Here is a 23,452-nt window from a genome sequence, read left to right as displayed (position 1 = left end):
CCTATTTCATGAACTTAACTTTAGATTCATTGGCTTCGGCTCCTATTTCATGAACTTAACTTTAGATTGAATCATCGGCAAAGGCTTTCTAGTGTATGGATTGTTAATAATAGTGACAACCGTTGGATACTAAGAGTATCAAATGCACAGAAAGAGATTGAGTTAGCTCCATTCAGAGTGAGTCTGTCGTTACACTTACACCACTCACTAGAGATGGGGTTGGAGTCATTGATAAAATAATACTAATCCCTCCTCCACCCACTTCTACACTACCCACCCACCAAATTTTCCCTTTTATTTTTATAAAATAAAATTTAAAAATACATAGATATGGTACGATAATTATAAAAGGTGGTTACTTTTTTTATCCCCATTTCTATCTAGAGTGATGCTCTGCTGGTCTCTCCTCAGATTTGCTTTCTTTTGAACATTACCAACCACCGTAAGCTTGTCTTCTTTTCTTTTATGGGCTTATTCATTTACTTTACACTGCAAAGTTTTTATCTTTTTTCTATTTGAATGTTTGATTCATTTGCAATGAGATTTTTTATTATTCCTGATTTGCTGCTGAATATCATAATGAGATCTAGATGGCTTATTCAACCCTCTTTTTTGTTTGAAATTGAACATTTTGTTCTTTTATGAGAATTTTTCAGCTTTTCGTTATGTTCTTGGTGGATATTTTAGTTCAGTAGTGGTGGAATTCAAAAGAATCCAATTTGAACTTTAGTTAGTGTACATTATCTTTTCATGAAATGGAATTTGTGTCTGCTTATTCTTGCTGATAAGTAATAGTTGTGCAAGAGTTTCCTTGACATTGTTATTTTTAGCAGAATTGTTTTTCTTAGAAGATGAGAGGAGGTCTATGGCAACTTGGTCAGTCTATCAACCGCCGTCTTTCGCAGGCTGATAAGAGGACTGTAGCTCGTCGATTCTTTGCCTCTGAAGCTGATCTCAAAAAGACTGTTCTTTATGACTTTCATGTCGCGCATGGTGGAAAGATGGTTCCATTTGCTGGGTGGAGCATGCCTATTCAGTACAAGGATTCTATCATGGACTCAACTATTAACTGTAGGCAGAATGGCAGCCTCTTTGATGTTTCCCATATGTGTGGACTGAGCCTCAAGGGAAAGGATTGCATTCCGTTCCTCGAGAAGCTTGTTATTGCTGATGTTGCTGCTCTTGCACCGGGAACTGGCACTCTTACTGTCTTCACAAATGAAAAGGGAGGAGCAATTGATGATTCAGTGATCACCAAAGTTAAAGATGACCTTTTATACTTGGTTGTGAATGCTGGGTGTAGGGATAAGGATCTGGCTCATATCGAAGAGCACATGAAGGCATTTAAGGCAAAGGGTGGTGATGTCTCATGGCACATTCATGATGAGAGATCTCTTCTCGCTCTTCAGGTGAATTTAACATTCCATCAAGTTATTACAGTTTTTGTCATGGATATTTTCAATGTGTTGAGTGCAAGTTGTCTGTGATCTAAAATTAAGCATTTCTATCACATTTTTTGAGACATTACACATAAAAGAGTAGCCTTATGCTTCCCACTTCCTGATTTTCTTTGTTTTAGCTTTATTTCTTTAAAGCATCTTTGTTTTAAGCTGAACACTAACATTTCAGAAGTGGCAATCAAGATTCATGAGATAAAATTGTTTCCTTATTCAGATATCTATTGTTTGTGACATTTATTTGTGGTGCAGGGTCCTCTTGCTGCCCCAGTTCTTCAACATTTGACAAAAGAGGATCTGAGCAAGATATATTTTGGGGAATTCCATATGATAGACATCAATGGATCACCCTGCTTTCTCACTAGGACAGGGTATGATCCTTTATCATAGCAATTTGCGTCCCTTAACTAATTTCGTAGCAATTTGCATCTATGACTTTTGTGGATGCATGTTCCGTTCCTTAATCTCTTTTGTTGACTTTTCCAATGATTCAATGTTTTGCAGCTTATAACTTCTGTTTACTCAGCTTGACACTTCTTCACTCTCCTCTGCATTTTCTCTTCTTATATCGATATTCCATAGATTCTGAATTGTCGAAGTTGATTTTTTCTGTCTTTTTGTTGTGTTCTTCAGGTACACTGGCGAAGATGGATTTGAAATCTCAGTTCCTTCAGAGCATGCGGTGGATCTTGCCAAGGCAATCTTAGAAAAATCTGAAGGAAAAGTAAGGCTGACAGGGCTAGGCGCACGTGACAGTCTCCGACTTGAAGCTGGGCTTTGTTTATATGGTAATGACATGGAACAGCACACAACACCTATAGAGGCAGGATTGACATGGGCCATAGGGAAAAGGAGAAAGGCTGAAGGTGGTTTTCTCGGCGCTGAGGTAATACTCAAACAACTAGCAGAAGGCCCCAAAATCAGGCGTGTAGGATTTACCTCTACAGGTCCTCCACCTAGATCCCACAGTGAGATCCAGAATGAGAATGGGGAAAATATTGGAGAAGTCACAAGCGGGGGATTTAGTCCATGCCTGAAGAAGAACATTTCCATGGGATACGTGAAATCCGGAATACACAAAGCAGGCACCAAAGTTAAACTCCTTGTACGAGGGAAGGCCTATGATGGAGTTGTCACAAAAATGCCTTTTGTGCCAACTAAATATTACAAGCCAACTTAAGTTTTTGGTACTTCGTCTCTATGCTTTTCTGATAAGTTCCTGTTTTGACTTGTTCTTGTCAAACTCATTTACTTCAATGACAACACTCTTTCCTTCTGTCTGCAGGAATTTCATGTATTGCATAGTTATAAATTGATTGTTGCCAAACATGAATAATATGAGATGCCTGATAAAGGAGAAATCAGATCTTGGATCATGATGGTCATATAATAAATTCACATCTCCTTTGATTTGTATGTATAATAACCATTTATGCAGTTGAATTGGAAATGGAAAAATAAGGAATTTTGCTTTGTGTAATCTGCACAAAGTCAGATTTTAACACAATCCAGCTGAAAAGTAGCAGAACACAATCTTTGCAAGAATTATAGCTAACTTTAAGGCCAATCATAACCCATTGCAATATTCTAATCAAACAAAGCTTAAAGATAACAGAAAACAGTGAAAATTTACATCCTCGTTAATCCAATTGTAGAAGTTGCACATTATTAAAATTACAGTCACAAAAAGATCAGTTTAAGAGGGCTAATCGCTTTTCATCATGATGAAAGGGAAAAGGCTTGTTTCCATGTTTTCCATTGTTAATTCCGAAGAGACAACAATAACAAAAAAGAACGCTAGAGACTTCCATTTTCACCCTCAGCAAAGTCGCAAAATCAGATCATGTCTACCAAACAAGGATTTCTGTTCGCCATGCATGCATCAAGCCTTCTTTTTCACCTTCTTTTTAGCAGCAGCAGCAGCAGCACTTTGTCGGAGATGTCTACGCTTTCGCGTATAAGCAAACTCTCCAAATTTATGACCAACCTTTGTTTCAGTGATCTTACAACGAACAAACGTTTTTCCATTGTAAATCCGTACATTGGAACCAACAAATTCTGGTAAAATAACAGATCTACGTGACCAGATTTTCCTGTTAGCGAGAAGTTCTTTATTCTTCTTGATTTTCAACAGGAATGCATCAACAAAAGGAAGTCTTGTTGCAACATTCTTTTTCACCTGTAATATTTGCAGATTATAAAGCCACATTAGCAGAGTTCATTTTAGAAAGCAATATACTTTGAAGCATAAAAAACCATTAAGGAAGCTACTGTTAAAGAATATAATAAAATAAAACATTAAGGCACTTACACTATTGTAAGACGAATCTGAAGAAAAGGACATGCTTAAAGTAGGACCCGGGAAATCCATTCTGAGAAATGAAATACATTCCGCGCAGAACAAGGAATACAAATAAAATTGTTAGGTTTACCATGAAATTAGACAAGACCTATAAGTTCATCGCACAAAATGCGGGAGTTTTGGTTATATTTTTCAAACTATCTTATAAGAATTGCTAATCAAATTTCCGAGATTTGCTTAAAAGAAAGAACCTTGTCGAAAGCAACTAGAAGAGAAATCTGACCTTAAAGGTTTTAAACCAACTGCAAATCCTGTAACACATGAAACCACAACAAAATAAGGGTATGAGCACAAGTCCAAGTAAACGTTAATCAAACGAGCAAATTTGTAAAGGTAACACACATAGCAGAATTACCTAGATTGTGCAAGTGAGTTGATCCTCTTCCAAACAAAGATGTCTAAGCAATGAACATGAAAACTAAAAAACATCATTAAACGTGTAGCATGCTTAAGTTTGAAAACAAAATACTGCAATTCCTGTCTCTATATCAAAACAAAATGAAGAGAAATAATAGTGTGAAGCTTACCTCTTTGAGTGCGACAGAATAAGGTTTACATTGAGTTCTGAGTAATGACTGCTCCAGTACCTATTGCAAAGAAAATAAGAGACGGTTAAATTGGAGTTCAATTACAGCAAATAAATCAAACTGAAAACAACAGACCGAAGAAGCGCCGGAGAGAAGTTTTGTCCTAACAGTTGCCAACATAGCTTCTTGTAACCTAAAACAAAACCTAGAAGGCAAAATGATTATTAATGTCGAGAACAGCTGAAATTGGAAAATTTAAAATAAAAATAGAAAAAAAATTTACAATAAATTTGTTGGTAGAAACAAAATGTGAATCTGAAAGTGTACTGAGAACAAACCTGACGGAGGATTACAAGAAAGGTGCGAAGCCTTTGGAGTTTGAGGGGAGACTGATCGGAGAAGAGAGGTGTGGGTTTACCTAACACTAACAGGCCTCACTCAGACCACCATTTGATCGGTTAGCTTAATGGGCTAATTCTGCTATTCATTATGCTAGGCCCTATGTATTACTTCCACTACCTCAACAATCGCTACTTCGTCCCATCTAAAAAAAAGAAAAAATTAGGATAATACTCTATTTCCTAAAATAATTTGATTTCCTACCTCAATAAGGAAAAGATAGAGAAAATACCTCATCATTCTAATATTTTTATTTTTTTACTCTAAAACATGTTTATATTATGATTATACCTACTTTTTATTAATTTTTTACTCCAAGTATATATTTTTACTTTTATCATATGACAACTGTCATATTTTTATATTTCTTTCTCTCTCCTCTCTCATCTCTCTTCTTTTTTTCTTCTTTTTCTTCTTCTCTGTTCTTCATCAATTTTCTTCTTCTTTTTTATTTCTTTTCTTCTCCACTTTTTTTCTTCTCTGTCGTTCCTTCATTGCTCCGCCGCCGTTTTTTCATCGCTCCACCGTCGCTCCACCGTTGCTCTTCTGTTTTATTTTTTAATTTAGCGAACTTTTCTTTAATTCATGGTGATTATTGCGATTTTTTAAAATTCAGATATAAATAAATTACACTTGATTTTTTTTTTCAATTTGAGATCTAAAAATCTGCATGAAAAAACGATATTATGATGAAAAAAACGATTTTCTGCACAAAAAACGATTTTCTGCAAAAGACAGCTTCTGATTATCATATGATTATCATAACACTGCAGAAAAAATAATTTTTTATAAAAAAAAAACAGTCTCTGATTATCATATGAGTATCAATGTATTACCATGTTGTTATTATAACACTGCATAAAGAAAAAAATTTTAAAAAATTGATTATCATGTTGTTATCACTGTATTATCATGTTGTTATCATATTATAATCATATGATACCGAGATGATAATGCATTATTGTACCTAAATGATAATGTTATGACAACGACATAATAATAAAATTATGATAACAGTATGATAATATGATACCTATATGAAAATAATTACATAAAAATTATGATAACGAGATGATAATGTGAAGAAAATAGTATGATAATGAAGTACAATAAGGTCATGTTATCATATTATTATCGTCACCTTATCATCTTATTATCATAATTTTTTTGTAATTATTTTTTTAATACATGTACCATGTTATCATACTATTATCTTCACATTATCATCTCGTTATTATAATTTTTTTTATAATTATTTTTTTCATACATGTATCATATTATCATACTATTATCTTTACATTATCATCTCATTATCATATTTTTTATGTGATTTGTTTACATATAGGTATCATATTATCATATTATTATCATAACTTTATTATTTTATTATCATCTGGTTATCATACTGGTGTCATGAATCTTTTTATAACTCTATCTTCACGTACATTATCATCCAGTTATCATAAACTTATCATAATTCATTATCATCTAATTATCATACTCCAGTGTTATGATAACGATATGATAATCAGAAACTATTTTATCATACATTATCATAGATATTATCATATATGTACCATAAATATTATCATCTCGTTATCATATGATAAAACATTATCATATGACACTATTTCTGTAATTTTTTTTCTTCATGTAAGTATCATATTATCATACTATTATAAGCTTATCATTATATTATCATAAAACTATTATCATACTATTATCATTATCGTACATTTATATTATCATAACCTTATCATAATCATATAATGTTATGATAACGATACGTTAATACAGTGTTATTCATATGATAATCAGACACTGTTTTTTAGTAAAAAATCAATTTTCTCTGTAGTGTTATGATACTTACATGATAATGCAGTGATGATACTCATATGATAATCATAGGCTGTTTTTTTGCAGAAATCGTTTTTTTGTGCATAAAATCATTTTTTTTCATCATAACATTGTTTCTTATGCAGCTTTTTAGATCTAAAGTTGAAAAAATTCAAGAGTAATTTATTTAGATCTGAAAATGAAAATAAATCATATTTACCACCACGAATTAAGAAAAAATCGCTAAAATCAAATATGAAAGGATGACGAAGAAGAAAAGAATAAAAATAGAGAAGAAAAGAAGAAGAAACATGGTGAAGAAAAAAGAACCAGAGAAAAAGAAGAAAGAGAGAAGAAGAAGAAGAAGAAAGAGAGAAGAAGAAGAAAGAGAGAAGAAAGAGAAAAATGACAGATGTCATTTTGAATAGAATAAGTATGATTAGAGTAAAATAACAATAAGAATTAGGTATAATTATAATATAAACATGTCTTAGAGTAAAAAAATAAATATGTTAAAAGGGTGAGGTATTTTCTCTATCTTTTCCTTATTGAGGTAGGAAATCATATTATTTTTAAAAAGAGAGTATTTTTCCTAATTTTCTCTAAAAAAAATACAAATGATTTTTATATATAAATTCAAAAATTATTAATATTTTAATTTTGTTAATCTATATATATAGATTGATAGTCGTTAATTTTTTTAAAAAAATAAGAAGTGAAAGAGACAAAATTCATATAAATTGGCATATAAATTACACAATATAAACTTCTAGAATATATGAAAATTGGATAAATCTCTTTTTAAACGGGACAAAAAGAATAATATTTATTTATTTCTGACGTAATCAATATTTAGTGAACAAAATGTTCTCATGTAACCGGTTCTATTAATTGCGTAACATGTGTTATAATTATATGAAATTAATCGAAGTGCCAATTTGTCCCTTCAATTTTCAAGTAATGATCAATTAATACATATTTTAATTTTATAGTTGCTTTAGTACAATTTAATTCCTTTTTTTTATCAATTTATCCTATTTTAGCTTTAAAATTATTATTGAAAGTGAGAAACACGCGCCAAATCTGGTGTAAAAATGAATAAATTGATAAAAAAAAAAATCAAACTGATGTTTAAATTGACCATAAACTAAAATTTATTTTAAATTGACTATCATTGTCAACTTAAATGCACAAATTACTACTTAAGTCAAAATTAATCAATAAATTAATATCATATTAGTCATTGAAATTTATAATAAGAATTAAATAGTTTTTATTAATTATAACATTCAAAAATATAAATTGATACGCAATTAATAGATAGTTAACAATTCTATATGCGTGAAATGTAAGTATGTTTTTATTAACTATTTTAAAAATATTGTATTTTGAGCTGAAAGCATTAAAAAAAAAAGCTTGTGCAACCCTTTTTACTGTATAATATCAAATTTCAAAGGCATTTGAATTGATCTAAAAAGTTAAATGGAAATTAAGTAGATGTATAAAATTTATCTATCAAATAAATTAAAAAATTAGTAAATTTATCACTATTTTACAAATAAATAAAAAATTGATCATATACATTTAATCTATGTAAAATGATCATATACAACCCCTACAAAGAATCATCATATATATACTAAAGAATAAACAAATGATGTCTAGTTATACACAACTAAATACAAATACAAAACTCAAATGAGTTTGCTTGCAAATTCATCAACTTCGGTTACTTCCATTCGACAGGCATATGATTTTCGAGCAAGATCTCTAAGCTCCGACAAGCTTCTTCCCAGCTTCAAAGCCACCTTCGTTTCAAATAAATCTCCATTTTCTCTTCTCTCCGGTTCACTAATTTCAAGTGTAGACTCGACAGATTCCTCCAACAGTGAGAAGAATCCAGCACAGTTTCTGTACATTTCCACCACCATACCTACCTGACCGCCATGCTCAACTGTATTAACCGTCGTAGCTAAAGCACCCGCAGTGACTGCTATTACAGCAGCCAAAGATCCATGACCGGCAAAAGCAGATCCTACAGCTGCAATGCCGGTGAGTAATGGACCTGAGATGGCTAAAATCTTGTTTACCTTTAATGCAGCATTTCCTAATCTCTTATATTCTTCAACATCTTTTGTTTTTATCACTTCAAGAACCTCTCTCATTTCCATTTCAAGATCTTCATTCCATCCATTGATATTTCCTTGTGATCTTGTGTTTTTTCTTGGTGATTTATTGTTAGGTTTTTTCCACCAAGAAGCAGGCTCAAATCTTTCAGGAAATTTCTCAATCATTTTCCCCATTAAAGGAAGCGGATAAGCTTTGTCGAGAGCCAGAACCTTGTTCATCGCATCCTTCACGTCCATTTCAGTATGATTATCATGAAGAGCAAGTCTGGTTTTTATGTTTCTATAGAGCTGGTTGAACAATCTTGCGGCGTTACGTTGCTCTTCTGCGAGCTGTGAAGGCTGGATTTTGTTCATTATAAGCAACATCCCGGTGGCTGCCGTGAACAAAAGAGTTGACGAAAGATTTAAAGCGAAATGAGGAACACCTGCACCACCACATGCTGATGCAACTCCGGCAATGGAAGTCGCCGTTAGAGTTATCATGTTAATGGAGTTTAAAAGAAGTTTATTCCAATTATCACGTTGCTCGCCGATGTTTTTGTGCATCTCTACTCTATCAGCAACAGCTTCTAAGATTGCGTAAAGCTTGACTGTTGCAGCCTTAGAGTTAGTCGTAATAACAGATTTCATGAAAGATTCATCGTCAACTTTCTTTGTAAATGCATCTTTTAAGATGAGTTCATCAACCAAAGTTCTCGATGGTACTTTTGGAAGTGGGAAATTAAAATTTGGAAGTTTAGGGACAGAAATTGCAGCATTTATCGAACTTTTTGAAGAGAAAGATGACGAAGAAGAAGAGACCAAATAACCTGAAGTTTGTAAGGAGGCCATGCAATTAAAAGTGGGCTTTGTTTGTATGATTTCTGATTTTTTCTTGAGATCTTTGTTTTGATGTTTAAACAAAATTAGAAAAGATGAGAAGTTGATAATGGTGGATGAATGGTACAAATAATGGTTATATATAGCGCAATTAATGGACAAGAAATATAGCTGAAGAGAAATAGTCATGGATGTTGAACTTGAAATATAGACTGCCTGATCCAGTTGACCAATCTTAGTTATTTGACTGGACTTATTCTATTTTCATAATAAACCTTAATGTATAACATAATTTTCAAACGAAAAATTAGAGAATAATATAATCCTCTGACTTCATGCAATTTGATATACATATAGTTGCAATATATAAATTTCACTTCCAATCGTTGACGTGATAAACAATTAAGGGTGGTTAATTTTACGTACTCAGTTAAGGTGACGTGATAATGGAGTTAAGGTGACGTGATAAACAATTCAGCTTCACGGCTGTTTCCCAATGAGTATAATGGAGTTGAGGTGGTCTTAAGGCAGCCCTATGGGCGGATCAAACAGTTGAAATTCGGAATTCTTGGTCTAAGAGCATGCAATTTTGTAAGGTAGGGTTTATTCATCAAGAAATCAAAACTTGTTTAATAATTCTTAGTCATATGGGGCAGTTTATAGATAATTTTTAGTAGCTAGTCTTTAATTTTATTGACTTGGTTTCTGATTAATGTAAAACTGCATGCTAGCTTTGTTGAATTGACCATTTTTTTTTTAAAAAAAGGGTGATGTTAAATAAATTCATGACTTACATATTCTTTCAGTTTGATCACGAATTTGAAAACATCTTAAATGTATGTATGAATTTTCATTTTTTTTCTCAATTTGATGCATATGATGACGTGACATTCATCTATTGGTGTAATTTTGTTGACGTGGACATTATCTTTGACAGCCACATCATCATATTATGATCTTGTATATCGAATTGAGAAAAAAATGAAAATTCATGCATAAAATTGAGATATTTTAAAATTCGTGATTAAATTTAAAAAGGCCTAATGGTAAAAAAAACCCAAACCTTTACGATTTGTTGCAATTATATCCAAACCTTTTAATTTTTGCAATAATATCCAAATTGCATTTTTGTTGTTGCAATAATATCCAAATTGCATTTTTTGTAGCAATAATAGTCAAATTGATGGCTAAACTTGTTATTTTCAATTAAGATATTAGGCTATTATTATGTTTCGATGTATAATAATATAGTAAAAGTCCCAAAAAAATGACAAAAAACTTAAAAAAATTCATATAAAAAGTGCAATTTGGATATTATTGCAACAAAATAATGCAATTTGGATATTATTGCAAAAATTAAAAGGTATGGATATAATTGCAACAAGTCGTAAATGTTTGGGTTTTTTTTGCCATTAAGCCATTTAAAAAACATGTATAGTTTATGCATTTTATAACATTATCTCTAAAAAAAACAAAGATGATATTTTGTTGCTTCGTAAACTCGGTTGTGGTTTATTAATTTATAACATTTTAGTTGAATGATTGTTTAATATTTTATAACATTCAACTAAAATGTTATAATATAATATATCATACATTAAAAGAAATTTCTTTAAAAGAGGTCAATTTTTATATATATTATAAATTTAAGATGCATTAGATCTAATTACAAAATTAAGATGGACAGTACAAAATTAAAAGAAAAAGTTTCAGTGTTTAATTTTGTTACTAATTTATATAAATTTTGCTTAGGAAAATAAAAGAAATGATGATCAAACTCACTATGTTTTAATTTAAAAATTTAAATATAAAAACAATTTTATATAGAAAGCATATTTTGAAATCTCTAATAATACACTTCATAATAAATAATATTTTTTATAAAAATGAATTTTTTATAAAATAAAAAATACCTTAGAAAATAAAGAGTTTTGTTTTAGTAGAAGGTTGGAGTCGAAAATCAGATTTTTCGTTGCCAAATATTATTAAAAATATAAAAGAGTTTTCAAACTTAAAATTAAAAAATCCAACAAAAAACAAAAATAATTTAAAAATAAATCTCAACATTAGATTATCTTGTTCGGGATCACTTCTTTACTCGTTTTTCATAGATTAAGCTTTATTGGTTTTTTGAAAATTCTTTTTAAAAAAATTCTTTTAGAAAAAAGTTGGTGCGTTTTTTTTTTTTTTTTTTATGGTCCATTAATCTTCTTCTTACATATTTGATCAACTATGAGAAACAAATACTTCGAAACAATTATCAATATTTATATTTATATATCTGAAATATCTTTTAGAGAATATGAATTAACTAAATTTTTCCATCTTTGAGAAACTAATGCAAATTGCAACAATATCTAAATATTTTAATGGAGCAACAGTACCTACATCAATCTTATTATATTGTTATCCAAAACGGTTTGATTATCATTCGAAACCTTTGGAACAACCTCAACAAGATTTATATCACTATAATGGTCATGCAGAGAAAAATTCGCCTCGCTCAAATTGACATATGAATTATTATTTTCATGTACGTGGACTTTTCAATGTGGTTATCATACATACTTTTATTTTGAGCGTTGTGTTACTGGCGTTTTGCGTTTGTAACAACAAGTGTGTGAAATGCGGGCGTGCCAGGAAGCGGATTCCAAAATGTAACTTAACTTCTTAAAACGAGCGATTGGGGTTTAACCTTATAACAAGTACTCCAATTAAGTAATGTTAAAACAAAGAATCCAATTGTAAATGTGTTTACTAATTGAATGAAATGAAAATACAAGTGTTTGAGTAGAAATTGCAGAAGTTCAATCGTAAAGTTCTTTACTGATTGAAGAAAATTGAGAATGCTAAGTGTTGAGTGTTTTTGCCTTTGGGCTGGTTTTTGTTGGATTTGACCGGGGCTTGTAAATTGGCTGCTCTTCTCTTATTTATAGCTTCATCATTTGAAAACTGTTGCTTTATTTACCAACTGCACACGTTCTTTCCCATCTTCAGGAACTGTCAATAGTGTCTTTTACTTCTGCTGCACGTGTTTTTTAACTTCTGTTCTTCTGAAAATAAACTTCTTGGGCTCATGGGCCATTTAAAACAATATTTGGGACGATGACAAAAGTACCTAAAATTTTAAAAGTATTTACAAAAGTACCTGTAAACTTTTTTTATTTACAAAAATACGACTGATTTAAAATTAATTACAAAAGTACCAAAAAATGAAAATTAATTACAAAAGTACGATTTGTATAATGTCGGTATAATTATGGTATAATTTTAGAATATTAAAACGATAAATCAGATAATTTAAAAATAATATTTGGTTTATTATTGGTATAATTTCAGTATATTTTTGGTATATTGATTATACAATTTTTATATATATTTTCTAGTTGATAACATGTATAATTTTTTTATATGTATTTTTCACTATAGTTGGTAATGAACTAGAGAATTTGTATATTGTTGGTATAATTTTAGTATATTGTTCGGTTAATATTTAGTATGCGATGTGGTGTAATGTTGATGTAATAATAAAATTTCAGTATATTTTGATGTGTTCACTCTTGGTATACTGTTGGTATAATTTTGGTATATTATTAGTTTAATTTTTAATATACGATTTGATGTAATTTCGGTAAATTTTTATTTAATATTAATAAAATCTCAGTATGTATAATGTTGGTATAATTTTGGTATAATGTTGATATAATGTTAGTTTATTAGTATACTGACATTATACCCATAGTATACACCGTATGTTTGATATTTTTTTTTATTTTTTTATACTTTTGTAAATATTATTAATATTTTTGTAAATGAAAAAAGTCAACATGTAGTTTTGTAATTATTTTCATTTTTTTTGGTAAATGGTGTAATTTCCTCAATATTTAATGGCCATCTTAAATTTGGGCTTAACCTTCTGCAAATGGACTTGGACCTTTTAAATTTCAACATCTGGAAATCAACCTTTAAAAATCAACCTTTTGAAATCAACCTCTAGGTCAAAATTAGTCAACCTCTAGAAATCAAACTTTGGAAATCAACCTCTGTCAAAATTAGTCAACCTCTAGAAATCAACTTTTGGAAATCAACCTCTGTCAAAATTAGTCAACCTCTAGAAATCAACCTTTGAAAATTAAACTTAGCCCAATTTTGTCTTTTTAAAAAAGAATATGGACTTTTATGGCCTTTTAGCCATATTTTTAATTTTGGTGCAAACACGTTGTTTCTATTAAACTGGACTGTTATCTTGTCTGATTTAGGAAAAATTTCAAATTTATTCAATCTACAAACCGCAAAGTTATAGATAATTGTCTGACAAGTATTATAGAACAATGATAGTTTTTTTATAAAATAAGTGAACATCTACTCCCCCCAGTTTATAATATTTGTCGCATTTGAATTTATTTTTTTGGTTTATATTATATGTCACATTAGAGTTTTAAAAAAACATTAATTGCTATTTTTTCAAATTTATCCATAGCAATAAATAATTAATAAGATTAAAAGAATTAATCAAATACAAAATTAGTGGTAATTAATATGAAAACCTTATTAAAAATATATCCAAATTAAAACATATTTATTAATTTTTTAATTTACGTGAAATGACCAAATGCGACAAATATTATGGATTGGAGAAAATAATAAACTACTCTCATAGTTTAAAAACAACTCATAATGTAATAGATTTGCTAAATTAATATCAACCAAAATCCTAGCAAATTGGCAAAAAAAGCCACCCTTTAATATAACTCTATCAATTCTAATTGAAATTCTAGTTGAGTATCCCATAGTTTTTAAAAAAGTCTATAAAATCTAACCCAAATTTATGTAGTTGTTAATTGTTTCTTGTAAAGATCAAACCTGAGGTCCAACATTGTATACAAAAAATATCCGGTTTTAGGAACCGATCCTTGACACCAAACCAAATCTTTATCAAGTTACGAATCTAACAAAATATGATAAAAACCACATAATGAGATTAGTCGCCAAAGCTTTAAAGCCCAAATAAATAATTTATCTTTTAAATTTGACAACTTTCACAAAGTACCACCGTTATTTAAAACTACAATAGCAATTAGAGAATATTAAAAAAAATTCAATCTTTTCCGATACGTTTCAGAATAAATTTTAACAACTGATAAACAACTGCAAATAGATTATCTGTAAAAGCAATTGAAACATTTTGATGATCAGTCGCTATGCGAAGAGCTGCAACATATGTCACTGCATTGAAGCTGTTGTCCACATCATTTTTATTCCTTAGATTATTGTCTAAAATTTTAGTTTGGGCCGTTTGAAAAGATCAACATGGCTGAGGTGGCAGGCAGTCCACCATCCTTGCCGATTGACGGAGCTTGGGAATGGCTGTGACATTAAGAGCCATGTTGACCATCAATAATAATTATTTTTTTTATTTTAAAAATGAAAATCTCATTATAAATAGACTTTCTATTCTTAATTTAAATTAAAAAGCGTCAATTAAATTCCTATTTTTTTAAATCTTTTTAAATCAATTCAAGAATACAACTCTTTTAAATATGTCGAATATTGTACCAATCAACATATACTAAATTTTGACAATCAATAACTATTTATATTTTAACTAGACTTTTATATTTTGTTGTTCTTTTAGAAAAATACGGGCCATATGCACTTAACTTTTATAATTAGGATCATATACGTTTTTATGGTTCAAAAAGGTGAATAAATGCTTCTAATGTTTTTAAATTAACTCATTTCGATCTTAACACTTGACATAATTAGAGGCATATACGACCATTTTAGGAAAAAATATTAGTGGTCTAAATGAACTCATTTAAAAACGTTAGGAACGATAATATATGTATTTTTTTTAAATATGAGGGCATATATGATTATGAGGTTAAACGTTATGAACATATATATCCTTTTTCGTCTTTTTCTCAACTTTATTTTTTTTTTGTCTTTTCATTTTTAGGATTTCTCTTTCAATTACTTTTGTTTTTCAATTATTAAAAACACAGCCATTAGGAGTGTATAATATTTTTTCCTAACATTAATTGTTTCAGTGCATTACTAAAGTATGAATCCGGTAAAAAAAAGTTGTTTCAAATTTATATTTAACCCATTAGCATAATTACACAAACAAACATAGACTTGATGATGGGCACGTAATTAATTAATTATACTTATAGAACTATTAGTTGGCTATTTATGTATGACAATTTCTTGGTTTGTTTGTTTGTTTGTCTTTGGATAGAATCCTGGTTTGTTATTTAAGACAGCCATTTATAGTATCCAAATAGTTTTTACTTCTTTTTTTGAGAAACTATATAATATGGTCACTTACAATATTTAATGTCTACTTAGGAGCTATTAAGGTTCATAACCAGCGAGAATATACCAACTAAATTACTACTTCATCCTCAATAATTCCGATCTTACCCATTGACCAATTCTCCCTCGAAGGAGTTTATTGTTTTCTTCTGAAGAGTTTTTTAAGCAAACACCAATCAGTAAATACCATTTAATTCTAATTAACAAATTATTAATTTGTGTTATATTTACATAAATTGACGACTTTCACGTTACGTGATTAATTTAAAATCCATAGCTCTACCTGCTGCTCATATTTTTTCCTTTTCCGGAATTAAGAATCATAATTTTTTTTTGTTTTGTGTTTAGTTTTAAAAACCCGAGTGATGGGATGTGATTGTGAAGTCAATTAGGCTATGCTTGACTGAATCAAATTGCTAGGCAATAAAGTTTAAGGCTTTATTTGTTCTGAGTCAGGAGAAATTGGAATCAGAAGCAGAAACCAAAGATGGGTTCGATCGCAAAGAGGGGATTGCAACAGTATTTGTTACAGCTTCAGCATCATCCCTTGAGAACTAAAGTATGTCTCTTTATTAATTCGTTTTTCTAATCTTTGTTATACGGTTTGATTTCTTGATTGTTTCTGGTTTAGTTTAAGATGGGTGGTAATCTTGATTTACTGGGAATAGGAATTAGGATATTTATCAAAGTTGCAATCTTTTTGTCAATATCTTGATCATGAGTGATCGATATTTAATTATTTATGCCCTTTAAATAAGTTTCGTTGAATTTGATGTATCATAAATTTGATTTAATGCAGGTAATTACAGCAGGATTCTTGTCCGCTGTTAGTGATATTGTAGCACAGAAACTCTCTGGCATACAGAAACTTCAACTCAGACGCCTTCTTCTCAAAGTGGTAATTATTTCATATTAATTCAAAAATTGGATTGCGCGCTCTATGATATTCATTCGTGTTTGAATACTTGCTTAGTTGTGGATTTTAGACATATGTTTGCACAGTTAGTTTGTTCCAGAACGTAAATCATATTAGCAAAGTTTCACAGCTCGACAACATAAACTGTGAGGATCAAAGGAGTTATCATTCCCGGAATTGTGGGTCTCCTTATAACTCCTTTGATCCTCAAAATTTATGCTGTCGAGCTGTAGAAACTTTGCTAGTAGACCGGTAATGTCATAAAAGACTACCAATTACCAAATTAAACATAATTGGTCAAAGTATTTTAGTGATAGTACTTGATGAAGGTGTTGCAAGCATGGAAAAAACAAAAATCAATAATTGAATTTTTGAATGCATCAGCGTTGATAATAGAAAGTTTTGATTTTTCATAATGAGACCTTCATTGATTGGGAATTTAAAAAGTGGACGTCATTGTTATACTCTAGTTATATATGCCTAGTTCGCTGATTATTTGTAGCGCATATTCCATTTTTTCCACTAAGGAGGCTGTTGAAAGCCTGAAACTGTTGTTTCTCCCCCAAGATTTGCCTGTATGTATTTGGTGCTACACAATTCTCTCTCTAAAAAATTTCTTACATTAATGCAGCTTTTCGGGTGTGCATACCATGGACCATTTGGGCATTATCTCCATATAATACTGGATAAAATATTCAAAGGGAAGAAGGATACTAGAACAGTTGCTAAGAAGGTATGCTGATACCTGTCCAAATTCGTATTTTCAGTGCTCTTATTCGATGTTAGTTATCAGCCATAGGGATAAGATATTCTGCTAACCTCTCTCAAAAAATGATTTTTGTTGTCAAATAATGCTAACCTCTGAATTGTTGTATGAGTTGTTGAAACCATATCATTCTGCTGCCATGGTGGATTGAAATTTGAAATTGATCTAAAATGCGGCATTAAACTTCTCAGGTAGTGACAGAGCAGTTGACATCTTCTCCTTGGAACAATTTGCTGTTCATGGTATACTATGGTGTGATTGTTGAGAGTGAGTTAATACGAACTTGATTCAGCTGCTTAATTCTTGTGATTTATGTCTATGCAAGTCTAGCGAAAATCTTCAAAACATCATGTGCATACTTTTTGTGTCAGCCCTTGGAAAACTTCTTTCTGCAGATATAAAATGTTTCTGTGTATAGTATTCTGGGCCTGATCCTAATACAAGTTTTCTTCTGAATTTCTGTGTTTTGACAAAAATTGAAAATTGGCAAATTGTCAGAAGTAGTCAGGTTGGAGAGACGTTCTAGGTGTAAACATGTCATATAGGAATTACATGAGATGTGATAAACTATTAGGTCGTATTCTTGTCACAGACAAGAATTTTACAGCTGCTTGTTGTTAATGCAGGAAGACCCTGGACGCTTGTGAAAAGTAGAATAAAAAAGGACTATCCGAAAGTGCAGCTTACGGCATGGACGGTATAGCTCATTTCCCTTATATAATTTTATTACATGAAAAATTAAACTGTTTGCTGACATAAAAAAACTTCAATTTATGAAAAATTGTAGTTTTGGCCGGTAGTAGGCTGGATAAATCACCAGTATGTACCGCAGCAATTCCGTGTCATATTGCAGATGGTGGTAGCATGTTTCTGGTATATATAAGCTTATCTCTCTGAATTTTCTTCTTTGTATGCATTGTGTTCTATTGCAAAAATTCATTAAACAAACTTTCTTGTCTGCTCTTCCTTCAGGGGAATATTTCTGAACCTGCGAGCGAGGTCTATGGCATTGACAAAAGATTGAATGTCTGATCCGAATCAGGTTCCTTGAACTTTCTGTATTGCTCAACGGAAGTATGTAGTGATCAACAATGAAACCATGATATCAGTTTCAAACTGTGTGATGTAATGATTTATTTCCACTGTTTTTTGAAAAAAAAAAACGAGTTAAGTAAAATTATGGATTTTTAAAGTAAAGTTAACTAAAATAAAGTAACGGTTCGGTTTCTTTCAATTCTTACATGTTTGGGTGGAAAGTAATATAGTGAGTTAGTAAAAAGAGGATAATGTGAACATTACAAAAATACCTTTTAATCAATGAGATATAGCTCAAATGGTATAAACACTTAGCAACATTCTATTAGGTCGTGGATTCAATTTTTTTCAGAAGCGCTCCCACTTTCCGATGATCAAAAAATAAATGAATAAATTTAGACAAATAATTAAATTTAGATGAATGATTATAGTAATATATGATCTTTATAGTATATTAATTAATTCAAATAAAACAACTAAAATGTTATTATAATGTAAAAAATTATTTCATAATATCTAAAATTAGAAAACAATAAAAATCATTAGAGTGTCTAATCATTTAGTCTATAGCACTAGCGAAGAAGAACTTTTAAACTTTTAATATAGATTATTATTTTGGGACATTTTTTAGTTTATTAGGATTTTATTTTTGTTTGAGTAAATTAAACTTATGTAAAAAAGTTGGAAGTTAATATTCATTTAATTAAAATTTAGAGTACATATGATATTCAACCCACCAATTGGTTTGGTGGGTTGACCATTAAGGTATTTTGGAGTTTAAATTTGAAATCCTAGGAAATTCATACTCCCCATTAAGAATTATTTTCCTAAAAAGAGATTAAAATTTCTCAATCCAAAACATTTCAACGTTGGATTTATTGATATGCAGATTATTGTTAGACATTCCAAAGCCAAAAAGCTGTTGAGATTATTTGCAGGCTTGTCTAATCTGTGATATATTATATATATATTCTGAAAATTGAATTCCCCATGTTCTTTTTTCTTTTTACAAATGAATTCCACATGTTTAAGCAGAAGCATTTTGACCAAATATATGGTTAACCCAGTTCGGTTAAGGTTACTAGTTTTAAATTTTTTAATTAATTATATTCAATTCGACTCGATTCAATTTTTGGTATGAAATTCTCAAATTAGTCAAACTGGTCGAATTATGTATATATGTATACATATAATGTTTTCTGTATTTTTTTTTAAGTTGAAGTTATTTTTATATTTTTTTTAGATATCAATTTGCTCTTTACATTTATATAAAATTAAAAATAAACACCAAAATTAGTTTTTGTATTCTATTAAAAATAATTAATAATAATAAAATTTTGTTATTTGGTTAACTCAAATAACCGACTGAATCCAATTTCTTTAATTCGGTTTACATATATTTCGATTACGGTTCAGTTTAGAAAAAATGGATAAATTTGGTTTTGGTGACCTAATTAACGTAATACAAAATTCTCATTTTTCGTTCTATTGTATAGTAGAACAAAGAGTGTGAAATAGTTAGGGAGCAGTTTAGAGTAAAATATTGCCATAAACTAATTGTTTCTTTGATTGGATTAAAAAATATGTTGTTCAACATTTGCAAACAATTTTTGTATTATTTCTGAAACTTCACGTGAATTATGCCATTTCTAAAATACCAATATTTTATTTTTCTACTTGTTTGTTTCCTTTGGCTGTTTCTGTTTCATTGCTCTATAACTCGTTCTGCTACCTGTTTCAAAGTCAAATGAATTAGTTTAATGCTACCAATTTCATTTTCAATATGAATAAAATGCCAACAACAAATAGTTTTGAATATATAATTTATCAGCCATAATTAGTTTATTCAAATCAAAGTTCATTGCGAGTTTCAACACCTTGGACCTGTTCTATTCTACTCGGCTAACGTTATACTATATATCACACTAGTTTGATGCCTCAAACACAACTCAATTCACTTATCACTCTTCTCTTGCATCCAGAAACTACCCGATAAAATTCGACCCAGACATGGCAACTCGAATTCTAGCTTCAAACAAGTCTTCTTCATTTACTTTAACTTCATGTCCGTGTTCGTGTAAAGGAACTATCCTGAATAGATCTAATATGCTACATGTACCGAAAATTCGTATTGATGCTACTCATCTTCGTCTTCCCAAGCTTTCTACTAGTTACTTGACGGAGGACATACAAAGAACCAGAAATGTTCATGAAATAGCTACCAAAGTGGAAAATAATATATCTACAAGTAGTGAAGCAGCTATGGTGAACGCGAAGCTGTACGCGATGATGGAGGCTGTGGCAGATAGGATTGAGATGCATGAAAATATTGGAAAGCAAAGAGATAACTGGAACAATCTTCTTCTAACTTCAATTAACACTATGACTCTCACTGCTGCTACCATGTGTGGACTTGCTAGTGTTGTACCTCAATCTTCACCATTCAAGATTTCCTCTACACTACTCTATCTTGCAGCTGGTGCTATGTCGGCGATAATGAATACGATCCAGCCATCCCAGCTTGCTGAAGAACAAAGAAACGCCTCGAGGTTGTTTAAGCATCTACATCGGCAGATTCAAACAACGCTGTCCACGGGGGATCCTACTATTGATGATGTGAATGAAGCGCTAGAGAATGTTTTAGCTCTAGACAGGGCGTTCCCGCTTCCCTTACTTGGTGTTATGCTTGAAAAGTTCCCAGAAACTGTGAAGCCGGCAGTTTGGTGGCCACAACAGAAGAAGCAGAAACATTCAGAGAAAAACAGTGGAGACCGAAATGGGTGGAATAACAAGGTGGATAAGGAAATGAGAGCGATTGTTAAGGTTTTGAAGAGGAAAGACGAGGCAGATTACTTAAGATTAGCTGAATTAGCCTTAAAAGTTAACAAGATAATGGCTATTTCTGGTCCTTTGTTTACCTTTGTTGCAGCGATGGGATCAGCTTTCGTCGGGTGCCATCCATGGGCTGCTACAGTAGGCGTTGTGGGTGGCGCGTTGGCGAGTATAGTAAATGTATTCGAGCATGGGGGGCAAGTTGGCATGGTATTTGAAATGTATAGGAACAATGCTGGTTTCTTCAAGCTTATGGAAGAGACAATAGAATCAAATATCAATGAGAGAGATGTTAGAGCAAGAGAAAATGGAGAAATGCTTGAAATGAAGGTTGCTTTACAGTTAGGCAGGAGCCTTTCAGACCTAAGAAATCTTGTTTCATCTTCAAGAAATGAGGATGAAGCTACTCAAGAGTTTGCTAGCAAGCTTTTCTAATTCTTTCATAATAATTTAATCCTGTAATTTGTACAGAATCTAATAAAATTACTCTTTAAGACTAATTTCTACAATTTTGAGCTGTCTCTTCTTCCTGTCTTATTCTGGAGTTCGGTTTCCTTCAGTTATGATGCTAATATTTTTGATAGTCAATTTTATTACGTTTTGTAGCAAAGTTTTACAGTAAAAGCAAGACTCGGCTAATTGTTAAAACTGCAGAAGCGAATAACATAACAAAGATTCTATTCTTAAATAAATGTGGAGCTTATGCTACTGGCATGGTGATGGAGCAGGAGCAGCTGAAGGTGGACATGCACTCAGTGGATATCCACATAGTCCAGGATTGCCATAAAAGCTGCCTGCAGAGAACCTGGCTAGTGTATCAGGAATCGGACCTGTCAATCCATTGTTTGATAAATTAAATTCCTGAAGGTTTGCGAAGTTAAAATCTGGTATTTTCCCGGTAAGCTGATTCTCTTGTGCAAGAAAAGATGCCAGGCTTGAAATTCCTGACAGACTAGCAATCTTACCAGACAAGTAATTCTTGGAAATGTCAAGTCGTTTTAAGTTACTCAACGTTGAAATCGCCTCAGGAATTGAACCTGACAATCTGTTCTCCGTTAAATATAAGTGAGTTAGGCTTTTGCAGTTTCCTATCTCGTCAGGTATTAAGCCGGAAATTTTATTTTTTCTGAGACTCAATACAGCAAGAGAGTCTACCATGCATAGAGAACTGACATCAAGACTTCCGTCGAAATTGAACTCATCCAGGACTATTCCACGAACAGTTTGCAACTGCGAATCGCATAAAACTCCCACCCAAATGTCCTTGCAGGGGTCTGAACTCATGTTCCATCCCCAATTCGGATTATTTTGCCCGTTTCCTGACGAAAGTTTTTCCATGAACTGCACTAATGACTGTTTCACATTTTCCTCTACTGAATTTGACACTGGAAATATAATTAGAAAGATGAAAATTGGTAGCACCAGAAAAGACATTCGAACCATCTTCTGATTTTTAATTCGAGCTGTTCTATAATCAAATTGTGTATTCTTTTTCTGCTTTTATAAGTGGATTTGGTCGGCAGGCTGGAGACTTATAGTCACTAAAAACAGGAGAAATTTACAAAGTTGGGACTGATATTACCAAGAGCAATTTTTTGATGTTATGAATGTAATTTCTTGAAAACAAACTATGCAGAACATATAACATCGGCTATTCGGTTAGGTCTGTATTTTTCTCAAACTGTATCAGATACATCATTTTCTTAGCAGAGTTTGATAATTAATGTACATCAATTAAGTCAATTTAAGGATGAAAAAAATATTCCCTGAAAGAAAAGGGGTTCAACTTAAGGCAAAATGTAAACATACGATGGTGATCATGGGGAGGGAAAAAACCATGTTACTCCCACCACCTTTAATAATGTTCCCAGCTGAAAATGATAGATGACTCTGTCACCATCTTATTTTCTGAAAGATGATTCTCTCACATGGTCTAAAAGATGGTTAGTTTTTCTGAAAGTTTTTTTGGACCTTAAGTGTATATTTTTTTAAACTTTGGTAGCCATAAATTTGTACAATTTTCTTATTGAGCACACTGCAAATTATGAACATGTTC

At 31.2% G+C, this 23,452-nt stretch overlaps 6 protein-coding genes across 8 annotated transcripts; 3 read left to right on the top strand and 3 right to left on the bottom strand.

The window, feature by feature from the left end:
- Positions 1 to 292: 292 nt before the first annotated feature.
- LOC126665323 (aminomethyltransferase, mitochondrial) lies at positions 293 to 2,833 on the top strand. Its single transcript, XM_050358089.2, has 4 exons — positions 293 to 442; positions 834 to 1,409; positions 1,710 to 1,828; positions 2,091 to 2,833. Exons 2-4 carry the CDS (start codon positions 852 to 854, stop codon positions 2,635 to 2,637), a joined length of 1,224 nt encoding a protein of 407 aa, XP_050214046.1. The 5' UTR covers positions 293 to 442; positions 834 to 851; the 3' UTR covers positions 2,638 to 2,833.
- Positions 2,834 to 3,066: 233 nt separating this feature from the next.
- On the bottom strand, positions 3,067 to 4,825 carry LOC126665326 (40S ribosomal protein S19, mitochondrial-like). 2 transcript variants are annotated; one of them, XM_050358094.2, is made up of 7 exons: positions 4,685 to 4,825; positions 4,482 to 4,551; positions 4,347 to 4,406; positions 4,175 to 4,217; positions 4,043 to 4,070; positions 3,769 to 3,829; positions 3,067 to 3,636 (listed from the first exon to the last, which is right to left on the bottom strand). In XM_050358094.2, the coding sequence occupies exons 2-7, from the start codon at positions 4,524 to 4,526 to the stop codon at positions 3,340 to 3,342; spliced, it is 534 nt and encodes a 177-aa protein (XP_050214051.1). In that variant the 5' UTR covers positions 4,527 to 4,551; positions 4,685 to 4,825; the 3' UTR covers positions 3,067 to 3,339. The 2 variants fall into 2 exon arrangements, with proteins under 2 accessions (XP_050214051.1, XP_050214052.1); XM_050358095.2 differs by having other exon boundaries at positions 4,482 to 4,539; positions 4,685 to 4,823.
- A 3,373-nt stretch (positions 4,826 to 8,198) lies between these two features.
- LOC126665078 (probable F-box protein At4g22030) lies at positions 8,199 to 9,610 on the bottom strand. The gene has a single exon (XM_050357777.2). The coding sequence runs from the start codon at positions 9,539 to 9,541 to the stop codon at positions 8,276 to 8,278; it is 1,266 nt and encodes a 421-aa protein (XP_050213734.1). The 5' UTR covers positions 9,542 to 9,610; the 3' UTR covers positions 8,199 to 8,275.
- A 6,250-nt stretch (positions 9,611 to 15,860) lies between these two features.
- Positions 15,861 to 18,763, top strand: LOC126664905 (peroxisomal membrane protein PMP22). 2 transcript variants are annotated; one of them, XM_050357523.2, is made up of 8 exons: positions 15,861 to 16,026; positions 16,196 to 16,406; positions 16,647 to 16,745; positions 17,395 to 17,496; positions 17,721 to 17,796; positions 18,156 to 18,226; positions 18,317 to 18,402; positions 18,502 to 18,763. In XM_050357523.2, the coding sequence occupies exons 2-8, from the start codon at positions 16,335 to 16,337 to the stop codon at positions 18,551 to 18,553; spliced, it is 558 nt and encodes a 185-aa protein (XP_050213480.1). In that variant the 5' UTR covers positions 15,861 to 16,026; positions 16,196 to 16,334; the 3' UTR covers positions 18,554 to 18,763. The 2 variants fall into 2 exon arrangements, with proteins under 2 accessions (XP_050213480.1, XP_050213479.1); XM_050357522.2 differs by lacking the exon at positions 15,861 to 16,026 and having other exon boundaries at positions 16,092 to 16,406.
- Positions 18,764 to 19,822: 1,059 nt separating this feature from the next.
- On the top strand, positions 19,823 to 21,896 carry LOC126664903 (probable F-box protein At4g22030). The gene has a single exon (XM_050357519.2). The coding sequence runs from the start codon at positions 20,575 to 20,577 to the stop codon at positions 21,829 to 21,831; it is 1,257 nt and encodes a 418-aa protein (XP_050213476.1). The 5' UTR covers positions 19,823 to 20,574; the 3' UTR covers positions 21,832 to 21,896.
- Positions 21,897 to 21,956: 60 nt separating this feature from the next.
- LOC126664904 (probable inactive receptor kinase At2g26730) lies at positions 21,957 to 22,848 on the bottom strand. The gene has a single exon (XM_050357520.2). It carries the CDS (start codon positions 22,837 to 22,839, stop codon positions 22,102 to 22,104), a length of 738 nt encoding a protein of 245 aa, XP_050213477.1. The 5' UTR covers positions 22,840 to 22,848; the 3' UTR covers positions 21,957 to 22,101.
- Positions 22,849 to 23,452: the final 604 nt, after the last annotated feature.

The sequence above is a fragment of the Mercurialis annua genome, linkage group LG1-X, assembly GCF_937616625.2.
Source record: "Mercurialis annua linkage group LG1-X, ddMerAnnu1.2, whole genome shotgun sequence".
In the NCBI taxonomy this organism is placed as follows: Eukaryota; Viridiplantae; Streptophyta; class Magnoliopsida; order Malpighiales; family Euphorbiaceae; genus Mercurialis; species Mercurialis annua.
This window is presented reverse-complemented; position numbering and strand designations above follow the sequence as displayed.